At 36.5% G+C, this 12369-nt stretch overlaps 1 protein-coding gene across 6 annotated transcripts in view; it reads left to right on the top strand.

Moving 5' to 3' along the window:
• The first annotated feature begins 17 nt into the window (after window positions 1-17).
• Window positions 18-12369, top strand: part of TRPC1 (transient receptor potential cation channel subfamily C member 1) — a 65021-nt gene continuing 52669 nt past the window's right edge. For 2 of the 6 annotated variants that reach the window (XM_057498264.1, XM_036877265.2), the window contains exons 1-2: window positions 285-590; window positions 10578-10732. In XM_057498264.1, the coding sequence (XP_057354247.1) occupies window positions 419-590; window positions 10578-10732 (327 nt within the window). In that variant the 5' untranslated portion in view covers window positions 285-418. Of the gene's footprint in view, window positions 591-10577; window positions 10733-12369 lie in introns of all 6 variants that reach the window. The other 4 variants (XM_036877269.2, XM_036877268.2, XM_036877266.2 and 1 more) reach the window with 3 other exon arrangements.

Genomic DNA, 12369 nt, shown 5'->3' with positions numbered 1-12369 from the left:
CGCGGAGTCGCTTCTCGGAGCTCTTTTCCTCCTACCGATCTCTCATCCTCCCGGGCTGGGCCGCCCCCGCGCGGCCCTTTTGGCTCCTGGCACGGCCCCGCGCTCGGCTACCGCCCTGGCGCGCGCCACTCAGTCGTCCCCGGACGGGCGCGGACCGGCTCGGCCCGGGCGCCGGCGGCTGGGGAGGGGGCGCTGGCCCCGGGGTCGCGCATGCGCCGCCACCGATCTGGGGCTTTCAGTGGAGGGCGAGTGCTGGCTCCGAGGGGAGGCGACACCTTTGGGGGCCAACGGGCCGCGCGCTGAGGCGGCCGTGGGAACGACTCATCCCTATTCCAGCCCTGGGGCGGGGCTGGGGTCGGGGTCGGGGCTGGTGGGGGCCCCGCCCCCGTCTCCTGGCCTGCCCCCTTCATGGGCTGCGATGATGGCGGCCCTGGACCCGAGCACGGACCTCTCGGGCGCTTCCTCCTCCCTGCCTTCCTCCCCATCCTCCTCTTCGTCGCCGAACGAGGTGATGGCGCTGAAGGATGTGCGGGAGGTGAAGGAGGAGAACACCCTGAATGAGAAGCTTTTCTTGCTGGCGTGCGACAAGGGTGAGAGCTAGGCCCCTTTCTCCGCCTCTGGACGCCCCCGCCCTTCACACCCTCCATCCTCTCCCCAGCCTCAACTTGGGGCACTCTTTCCTCTCCCTCCGAGCGTCTGTTCCCGCCGCGCCCGCTGCTTGTCCCGGCCGCCTGGCACCGCCTCTGTCTTGCGAGTGCAGAGCTAGCGGGCGGGAGCAGCCGAGGGTGCCGCCCCCCAGGCGCGGCACCCAGGGCGGCGGCCCTGGCGGTGGCCTCCCTTCTTGGAGTCCGGTGCTTAAGTAGCGCTGTGGGGACCTGCACTCTAGGGTTTTGGTGCCACCCGCTTATGACCACCAGAATGACCTGGCCTTCTCTGGGCTTCAGCTGTTTCTTTCTGGAAGCCCAGAGAAGTCTAGTTTCCGACAATCCGAAATTTTCATGACTCTGCTTAAGGTTTCTCGTGTTTATGGGCTCTCGTCTGGCTTTTATTTTCCTTTTTCTTTAAAACCTTCTTTGTTTTATTGAACATCAGCCACCTAGTGCCTCGCTGCTCTGTTGAATGGGATTAGGTATGTCAATATCCTAGGTGGAGATAAAGATAGGACTGGAGAAATTATGCTTTAGCCCCAAACTTTCTCCAAATTTACGGAACAACTTTTATTGGCGAGAAAGGTTATTGTACCTGAGGTAGCTCCCTTTGGGAAGTAAAGGTAGTGCAAAATAGTTACAGGGCAAAAATGTGGCATATATTTAATGTGTTTTCCCTTTTAAAAAAAAATCCAGAAGTCCATCACTTTAATGGCCATAATAAAGTCTTTTCACGTAGGCATGCTTTCTATTGATGCATAAAATAAAAGGAATGGGAAATTGCCGTAGGACTGCTTATATTTCCTACGTGTAAAAAAGTGCTGTAAATTTTCTCTTTCTAAATTTATTCAGCTTGCCGTGCAGTGGACTTGCTCACTTAGGAAAACTCTGTTTAGGATCACGCAAACTTCCAAAACGTAAACCAAAGGGTGACTTAATACTGTGAAAAGATTAATAGTAGAGGACTTTTTGTGTGTGTGTTTATTAAATGACATCCTCTCCAATCTCTTTTACTGCTTTTGAAATAGGATTTTTCTTTACACGACTTTTTGAAAACACATTGACATATAAACAGAGTCCACCTATGTCTGTTGTCAGCCACTTTTATGGTTTTATGTGATAGTATTAAATTATATAAGAGTATTTTGTTCAAGTCCACCGTCGACACAGCCTTGAATATAGTTGGAAATGTAAAGAAACGAAGTATGTCTAATTTCACAAAAATCATTATTTGATGACTATGTAAAATTACTCAGTATTACTGGAGTGGCTTGTCTGAGTTTTCTTGCAAAAATTGAGAGGGGAAGGAAAGATTGTGTTGTACTAGAATGAGTAAGTGGCTATTGAATGCCCCATGAGCTATAGTTATTTAAAAGCAAACAGAAGGTATGTCAGTCAAGAGAGGGAATTTAATGTTCCTGTCAAACTTAGGGCCCAGGAATGTCATAATGGAATGGTTGGAGTAGGTACTTGTATGGTATGTATATTATTGCATGACATCTCAAACAGAAAAGAGTTCTAATATATGACAGTTTTGTAGCCTATCCAATAGCACCAGTTGAGATGGCTTGATAATTTTGTCAGTTTCCAATATTATAGCATTATTAAGATCCTTGGAGAGATTTGACTTTGGGGGTGGGGTAAAAAGTAAATAGCATGCTTCCCTCACCTCCCCACATAAATAAATTATTTAAAATGAGTGAGATTAAATCGGTATTTGCTGTTTCAGGTGTGAGTTCTTGGATTAGATTTCTTAACACATGCTTAATGGTATAAATTTACATTGAACAAATAAATTTGAGTTGTAGCAGGTTTTTTGTTGTTTTTACATCTTTGTATATGCCCTAATATTGTTAAACCTTTTTTTTACTGTTACCCAAACCACATGTAAAAGTGGAAAGTTTCCTGAAATACCTATAGCTTCCACTATTACACTGGAGATTTCATTGAACCAAATGACAAACGTTTACTAAAACAGCTAGCTATTGGGGTAGAATACGTATGCTCTTCACAAGTGATTTCATTTAATCTCACAACCCCATGACCAGATCTGTTGTCCCCATTTTACAAATGAGGAAAATGGGGCTTGCAAAATTGTAAAATTACTTTGCCCAAGGTTACATTGGTTAGGAAGGAGCAGAACTAGGATCTATCTTACTTAAGCTTGCACTCTTAACCACTGTATTATATTGATCTAGTTGTAGCTGAATGAAAATCATTTGTGTTAGGAAAGATGCATCCACATTTAGACTTACTAGTTGGAGATGAAACTTGCTTTCTATGAATGTTTTATAATCCTTGATTTCTTTGGATTATATTTATCCAATAAAAGTAAAAAGCTTTAACAGTATGAAAGTAAATTCACTCTAGAACCTCTGGGTTTCTCATCCTTTGCATTTAACAGTCTCCCTCTCTACATGTGCAAAATATTCAGAATATATTCTACTTAGGGAGAATTCCTAAAGCAGAAACTGTGAGATGAAGAGGTTATGTGTATGTTAGTAGATGGATGGCCCTTTGAAATGTGTGTACTGATGAAGGAGTAAGGAAAAAAAGAGAGAGAAAGATTTATTGTTTGTATAGATGCCTTTTATGTAAATGAGTTCAATAGATTTACGCAAGTGCTGAGCCAGTTAGTGGTGGGTTAATAGATATTGTTAATTGATTTTTAAAGTGGGTCAGAATCATGTCAGAGGTAACACTGCTTCTTTTCTTAAAATTCAGAAAAAGTGAATTGGAAGTTCATGTGCCTGGGATATAAAGTTAAGTCTGCCCCCTACCAAGTAAAATTCTCAGAAAGCATACTCATAGTCTTTTTAGACAGAATGCTCCAATTCAGAGGTTAAGGTTAACTGAAACAAGAGCTGGCTGTAAATGTGTTGTTTTATGAAGTATTAAGCAATGATTCTTACCACCCATGTCTTTCTCCTCTTTCATTGAGAATTAGTGTGATAATAAGCCACTTCTATTTGTGGGAGCCTATGGTTTACCTTAGGCCTGCTTGCTTGAGAAAGGTTTAACGCCTTTATTTAGGGAGCACCTAAACTGAACATAGTTCGTGTTAGTTCATGTCTTTTAAAGTAACTGTGGAGTAGATGGTAGCTATTAGTATATATTCATGAGCAAAACCTGTGTAAACCCTTTAATTTGCTGACAATTGGTAATCAGTTTTTGTGCAGTAAAAGGAAATGATGAAATGTTTCAGTCCGGATTCAGTCTCTACCAAATCACCATGAAGACCATTTTCAGGAAATTCGATTTGCAACTGATGAATCTGGAGGTCCTTGAAATTTCAACATGGGGTCAGGAGATGGATGAAGAGAGCTGAATTTCACGTTTATTCTTGGTCTCAGTCTAGAGATGTGTGCCACCTTTGTGGTCTGATTTGCTGCATTGTAGAGGGGCTGTTTGATGCGTGAATTCCTACATAAACTTTGCATACCTTTGGGCTAAGCATACTTTTAAAATGGGCAACATTTCTGGGAGAAGTAATATTAAGCTGCTGTTTTAATAACACCTTAATATATTTAATGAGTTTTTCTTTTAGCTATTTGAGGAAGACTTTGAAGTGTATGGGGTTGGAGAGGATGGAAGTGGAAGAGAAAGTGCAGAGTATTGGGTATTGTCGAGAAGTTTTATATTGACAAAGGGCGCCTTCTAATGTAAAGAGATATTCCTTGGGGGAAGAAAACTTTGCAGAAAGGAGAGGTAAGGAAGGTACTCTAGACAAAATTCTACAAACATTTCACAAATTGTCGTTAGCCATAACATTTAAGTATTTTGTACAGGAGAGTTTTTCAAATTACCAATGCTGCCATAGTGTATAGTTTGTGGTTATTTAAAATCTTAATCACCAAAGTCCTGGTGGATAGTTTATGATAGACTAATTGTTGAGCGGCTAGATGCTTCTCAGTACTATACTGGCATTTCTTTGCAGTGATTTCAAAGTGTGATAAACAAGTGTACTTCTTTATTTCACTTTTAATTTGCTACTATTTTCTGTAAGTCATCATCCAAATATATTTATCAAGTTGTTAATTGTGTTAAGGCACTGGAAAAGTGCTTTATCAAATAACTTTATCAGGAAATCCCTATCCTTTAGGAGCTTCTGGAATGGAGATGCTCTCTGTGCTCTTGTGAGGAGTAGTAAGGAAACTAACAAAAAACATGTTTGTGCCTAATATAGATGTCTGAAGGGAAGAAACAAAGGTTCACTTTAATTTAAATGGCCTTTTCATGATTTGGAATATGGGATATTCTTAGTACACAGTCAATCTTTTATCTGGGCAGTAAAAAAAATGTAACCCAAGCCAAACCCCTTTACCTTGTATATTATAAACTTGGGGGAAGGATGTTAAAAGATGAAATTTTATTGTATGGATATTGTTGCAACCTAAGAATAATTCCTCTTCTTCCCTGCTTCCAGTGCTATAAGTATATTCATAATTGAGCCCACCAAACTAAATCATAGTGAGAACTTTAAAATGTAGGATTAGTAGTTTAATATGTAACAGGGAGTTCAAAAACTATACCTAAGAAGTGTTAATTAGTGACTTTTAGGAGCCTAAATGAATTATCAGGGAAAAAAGAAGCCCAGTACCATATCAATATAGTTACGAGATTCAGCAGAATTTCTTTGGATGCCAAACTTTGTGATCTATAAAGTGGTGATCAGCACTGCTATTAATAGATCCTGTTAATTTTTAGAACACAACCATGTTTATTTTCTGGTCGTATTTGTTGCTCCATCACTAGTTCTTTTATATTTTTTCTAGTTAATTTATATTGACCAATAATGTACTTTTTCAGTCCTATAAATATATATATAATTCAAATGTATGTGAGCAACACAAATCCTTTATAAAACTGCATTACTACATACCTGATATAAACTGAAGTTTTATATAACTTGAAACATCACTGTGAATTGGATCTCAAGTTGTATACCAGACACTAACTACAAAATAAACATTACTTCTAATTGTTTTTCTAATAAATTCAAGAATACATTGTTAATAATTTTAAACTTGTCAACTAATTTACTGTGAAAAAAATGAGCATTACCTTCTGTGCTGTAAGTATAATTTTTTCCTGCAGCAGTGTGAATCTTTGCTCTTTTGCCCAATGATACTGATTATCATTAACAGTCATGAACTTCTAAGAAATTACAGTAGTAATCATAATTTTTCAAAAATATTCGAAGTACTATGGACAGTTCAGCTTACCATGTTTCAATTTTGAAGGTTTTGTTCACAATATGATTACAGATATGTTGGGTCTGTGACAAATATTGGGGTCTGTGATGCACATTTGATAAAACTTCATTTTAAATCATCTTCAATGTAAAAGTCATTTTTTTCTTCTTAGAATTTGGTTCAAATTAATTTGAAGTTTGCTGTAGAGTTAACATTCTAATCAGTATTGTCACTGTATTTCTGGATCCAGCAATTGTATTTGATCATGTCTTTGTATTTTTTTACCTCATCATACTTTTTCCTTTCAATAAAATCTTCTGTTTTAAGTGTGTTTAGTAATAGTTCTACTAGAATATTGCCATACACAAAAAGTTTGTTACAGAAACTTGGTTTGGAAATCTTTACTGATTTTTTGACAGATAAATTTTCTCATACTTCACAATTAACTGAAAATTTAGTTACTATAAAATAAAACTGATGAACATTAATACTCTCATTTCAGTGATGTTGAAATTTACTATCATATGCCAGAAAATAAAACAAGATGCCAGTGAAGAAAAGAGGGAATCACCTGTTCTTAATTGATAGTATAACATTTCTCCATGGCAATTCTCAAGTTACCACAGTTAGCCAGAGTGACTTTGTTGCTAAGGATCCATGATATTACCCTAGTATTTCATAAACTATTTCATTTTTAAAAATCAGTTAGGATTCATAACATTGATTTCAAGACCGCTAATGGATTGCAACTGGAAGTCTGGGAAACATTGGTCTAGAAAGATCATAGGTGAGCAGGAGAGTGGTACAGGGTAAATCCAGAATGGTAGCAAGGCCTGGGTTCCGTAGGGCTTTAGAAAGCCACAGTAAAGATTTTGGCATTTAAGTGTGATAGAAAATCTTGAGTATGGTAAACTTCGTATGATTTGAATTTTAAAAAGAACACTCTGGGTGGAAAGTGGGTTTTAAGGGTGGAGCTGTAGGGGAGTGGGGTGGACAAACTATGGCCCTATGGCCCAAATCCACCCATCACCTGTTTTTGTAAGGCCTGAGAGCTAAGAGCAGTTTTTACACTGCATTTCAAATGGTTGGGAATGAATCAAAAGAAGAATATTTCATAACAGAAAATTATATGAAATTCAAATTTACATGTCCATAAATAAAGTTTCATTGGAGCTCATTTGTGTACATGTGACTGCTTTGTGCTGCAATAGCAGATTTCAGTATTTGCAATTGAGATAGTATGGCCTGCAAAGCCTAAAATATTACTATACATCTAGCCCTTCACAGGAAAAGTTTGTTGACCCTGTACTAGAGTGAAGCAGCCATGTCAGTAAAGAGGCTATTGTGGAGTCCAGGAGAGATGATGGCTTGCAGGGAGATGAAGGCAGCAGTTTACATGGATACAAGTAGATGAATATTGGGAGATAATTTTGGAGAGTGGGCTGAGAAGACTTGCTGTTGAACTGGTCCACTGGTAGAATTGATTGAACTCCTTGACTGAAAAAAGACAACCATCTAGCCAAAAAAGTAAACATATTGTGTTGCATTTCTTTCTTTATGTTATAGTTTAAAAAAGAAAAAGATGTAACTCTTAAAAGCAACTTCAGTGTGAAATGAAAAGCATTATGTATTTGATATATGGCATTTTGAATTGTAATCTTTGTTCTATAACTAGGTTCTTGCTATGTAGTTTAAATTCACTAACCTCTTTGTACATATGCACTCATCATATTTGTTAAGACTGTTCTAGGCTTTTTGAACATAGTGCGTTGTTTTAAATGGCTTGCAAATATAAACTTAAGTGAAATACTTAGAAACCATTCTAGGTTCCTTATAGGTAACTTTTCATTTGCATGAATGTGTCAGCTATGTCAGGATAGAATTTTATTTTTATGATGAAAATTAATTTGGTTTTGACTTTTAAGATTTTTTTTTCTTATATAGCCCCCTGACTGTAATGGAATACAGTCAAACCTTAAAGCTGGAGTACCTGACATTTGTAGTACAATTACTATTTAAACACCAATCCCAGCTTTAAAAACTTGGAACAGTTGTTTTTGTCCATTTGCCATACCTGAAATTTATAAACTTTCCTAAGAATTATATAGTTCTTTATACACTTGTCTCTAGTAATATGGCTGACTAGATGATCTAAAAACTCTTCTGATTCAGTCACCAAGAAATGCTAACTATAATTTAACATTCATTTAAATGAACAGCTGAGCTTCAGGGAAGTAAGAGAAAACTAAGGATATAAAAGTAAAGAAAAGACCAAAAAACAGGAGTGTTTGAGCCAACATTTTGGCTTCTGCGTGGGTCAGACAAGAGTTATTTGTTTGGGCATTGTAGGAATTTGAATTTTAATGCCTGTCTGGAAGTAGGTTACAAGCCTTGAATTCCCAACAAAGTGGGAAATTGGAGCAATATCCAAGCATAAAGCCAGGATCTTTGAAGGACAATACCTTTAAGCAAAAGGGTAGATGAGGAAAAGAACCTGTCCACCAGTGCAAGGAGACTACCAACAAAGTTTGTAAATAAGACTCCCCTAAGAACTTTAACTATGGTCCTGCCCCTTGTTGACTTGGATTTTAAATTAATACACCTACATGGTCTAGGAAAATCTAAACCAAGAAATTAATATGAAAAGGATTCATAGGGTAGCAAAGCCTCTGAGTTATCTGGAAGGAGCAAACACAAAACATCCTTACTGGGATGAGCTTTCAAACCAGGTTGCCAGAATTCCCACAGTTAAACTGTATGAAAGAGTTTGTAATACCCGATTAAAAAATTCAGAAGGCAGTCACCCATTATTACCACAAGTCGGTAGACACAATAGAATTAACTCCTTAAGACCTTAAGATAATTATCATAGAGACCATAAATAAGTATGTTTAAAATGATAAAAACTGAAAGGAAAGGAAAAGCAGAGAGCAAATCAAAATATTTGGAAAGGAATCCAGTAAAACTGATAGAAATCTAAAATGCAGTCATTAACAGTATCAATGAATGGGTTAATCAGCAGAAGTAAATGAAGCAGGAATAAGTGACTAGAAGAGAAAGCTGAAGAAATTACCCGGAATGCAGGAAAGAGAGAAAGAGGAAAAATCTTTAGAGACAAAGGAGTTGGAATGAGATGATCCAACATAATGTCTAGTAGTGAAGTGCCAATAGGAAAGAAGATAATATAGGCATGAAGCAATATTTGAAGAGACAGTGGCTAAAAGTACTGCATAGCTAATAAAGTACAGAAGTCCTCTTAGATTGAGAAAGCCTAATGAGTCCCAAGCAGGATAAATAAAAAATTAATCCTTGCCTAGACACATGAAACCAAAGAAAAAGTAGAGTATAACATTCTCCTACTAAAAGGATAATGAAATAAATTCATCTGAAATAAGGTTTTAAATGTTATTTTCCAGTAATAGTGGTAAGTTTTCACAAGTCTATCTGTGTGTTCATTATCAGTTCAACCATTATCAGTGGTTAAAAGCTTCAATTTTGAAGAGTTTTGTAAGTTTTTGCTATGGAGCATTAGTGTATGAGGAAAATACTTCTTTTTGTGCCTCATTTTCCTCTTGAGAGAACAAAGGAAATATGCCATCAAGAAAGCTTCTTCCAAAATGTGTGGTGACTTTTAATGTCATTGATTAAAAATAGAAAATTTATTTGAAATTTTGAACAAAAATTTGTTACCTTTCTTACTTAGTTTAGTTTTAGGGTTTTCTTTCTCTGTATCAAGAAATCATTTCTTTTTTCCTTCTGGTTTCTGTTCTGTTCTTTTCCTATTTCTTATTCATAGACTTCTAAGGAACAGCTGTATTTGTGAGTCATTTAAAATGGTTTATTCATCTTATGTTTAAAAAGTAAAATGAAATAAAATCCACCTTTCCTTCTCTATTAGTATTTCACTTTTGATTTAGTCCCTTTATTACTGCACCAGTTGGTCAGCAGATAAAGTGGACCATCTGTGAAAATGATTACCTCCATAATTATTCTCATTTTCCTTCATGGGTCAACTGTTTTGATGTGAGCTAGAGGTAGGCAGATGGTAATCTGCATGGTCCTGACAAGCCAGAATTTCACTTTGAGGTATTCTGACTTTGGCCTGGTCATTTAATCTAGTGTGTGTGTGTGTGTGTGTGTGTGTGTGTGTGTAGTGTGTGTAGTGTGTAGTGTGTAGTGTGTGTGTATGTGTATTAACAGTGGGGAGGAGAGGAGAAGAATTTCAGGCATTCTTCCCCTTATATATACCCTGGTATATAGACATTCACACTGCTATACCAAATGTTTCCCCTTTAAAACTCTTCACAATACCCTTCACTTCTTGCTAGGTCTCATTTTTAACCATTTTGATGTTTGAGTACATGTGTGTATGTATTTGAGATGTAAAACTTAAATCCTTTAAGGTTCTTCTATCTTATTTTATTAGCTTCCAGTCTGTGGACATTCTTTATTTTAAATATCTTCTAAAAGCTTCTCTCCTTATAATCATCAGTTATGAATTTTAAACTAACAAGTTTTATTTCAAACTGCATATTTAAAATTTTTCTGTTTTCTGTTTGCAGCGATGTACATATTAGGGTATATGTTTTCAGCATGGAAATGTTCACGTTTTCTTTGCACATTTCCATATACAAAAATGAGTTTAGGTTATTTAAATCAACAGGCTAAGTTTTCTTTAAAGTCATTTTTATTTAATGTCATGGATATTAAATTATGTTTATATATTGTTATTTAGGTGACTATTATATGGTTAAAAAGATTTTGGAGGAAAACAGTTCAGGTGACTTGAACATAAATTGCGTAGATGTGCTTGGGAGAAATGCTGTTACCATAACTATTGAAAACGAAAACTTGGATATACTGCAGCTTCTTTTGGACTACGGTTGTCAGGTACAAGGCTAGATAATTTTATCCAGTAGCTTCTAAGTACTGTTAGATATGCCATGTGTTCTTTCTTTCTAGTTTCCTTCCTCTCTCTCTCCCTTCTTTTTTTCCTTCCTTGCTTTTTCTGTCTTCTCTCTTTCACCTTTTATTTGGTTTCGAGCCACTAACGGTTTCAAAAATAAACCAAAAAAAGCCTTTTTTAAAAAGTATATTTTGACTTGATTTCTTTTTCCTCCCAACTTTCACTGCCACCCCCCATCTTACAGGTTTTACAGCATCTGACAGAGGTATCATGACTTACTAAAAATAAGTTTGTTTTTATTACATTATTAGTATTTATATTATGTATCTAAAAATAATACAACCATTCTGGAAGTGTCAGGGGGAAAAGGTTTTTCTATGGCCCATGTAATTTATAGTGCAAGAACAAAAGGCTCATGACTCACAATGTAATTTTCAGTTAGGCTTTGATTTTCTCCTGTTAAATTTTATTAAATCTTCCTTTTTTGTCTAAAATTTGACATTTGCTTAGAAATAAATGTGAATGAATTTTTTTTTAACTGGAAAATACTTTCTGTTTGTCTTCATATCAGTGCAGGCATGTATATTTGTCTTGAAAGAGTTCAGTCAAGAGATTCTGAAGGAAATTTAATGTATTTTTCCTTTACTTTTTGGTTTTCTTATGATGAGACTTAGCTCATGAATTCTGGCTCTTTTTTTTCTTTCAAAAAGTATGGTGTTTGATCTGTTGTAACTTTAAATTATGTATGTGTGTGTGCGTGTGCGTGTGTGTGTGTGTGTGTGTGTGTTTATATAGAGAGAGAAAAGAGAGAGACATCAGGAAGCATTCATGGAAGATTATAAAATTATCAGTAGATTAGTTCTATGTACATTTCTGTTATACACAGATATGTGTTACAACATATGGTACTATCTTTACATATACATATTTAGAGTAGAAAAAGAATTTGCTTTCCCAGCAGTTTCAGTTATCCAAAACACTGAGAATCAGAAAGTAAGTTAAAAAATACTTCTGAGCAATCAGAGGAGATGCCATGAAGTCTCCTGTTTATGAACTTTTGTCATAGGAGCAGTACTTCTGGACCCCTCCTTCAAAGTGTATTTTTTCTCATTTTACATTCCACTTCACCAAACTTAATTACTTCATTTTCTAATCCATGAAGAATTAGAGGGGCAATAGAAGGGGCATGAGGACTGCGGTAGAACAAAATGAAGTGTAGCACTTATTTAATGCTGGCCTGTAACATTTCATATATGCTAAACTCTGCAGAGCTGTATGTTAGAATAGTAATTAATGTTTATAACAATAGCCCAGAATCAGTAAGGAAAAGTTAAGTTATATTCAGTACCTATTGTTTTAGAAGAAACAATATATATTATACTTCTGAATACAGAAAACTTCCATCAAAATAGTCTCAATTTCAAAGTTAAACACTTAAAGGCATAAGCTTCAGTTACTTAGAAAATAAGGTTATAAAATCCCTGATGATTCTGGATAAAAGAGGTATATATGGTATAATCGTTTTTGTCTTTTTACATATGTAATTCTTTGTATATAATCATTCTGTAATATAAATGCTTCTTTCACATACCTGATCACACTTGCATATCATAGCTGCCTA

This window comes from Manis pentadactyla, chromosome 1, assembly GCF_030020395.1.
Source record: "Manis pentadactyla isolate mManPen7 chromosome 1, mManPen7.hap1, whole genome shotgun sequence".
NCBI classification, from domain to species: domain Eukaryota; kingdom Metazoa; phylum Chordata; class Mammalia; order Pholidota; family Manidae; genus Manis; species Manis pentadactyla.
Note: the sequence above shows the minus strand (reverse complement) of the source record. Positions and strands in the feature narration are given on the sequence as shown.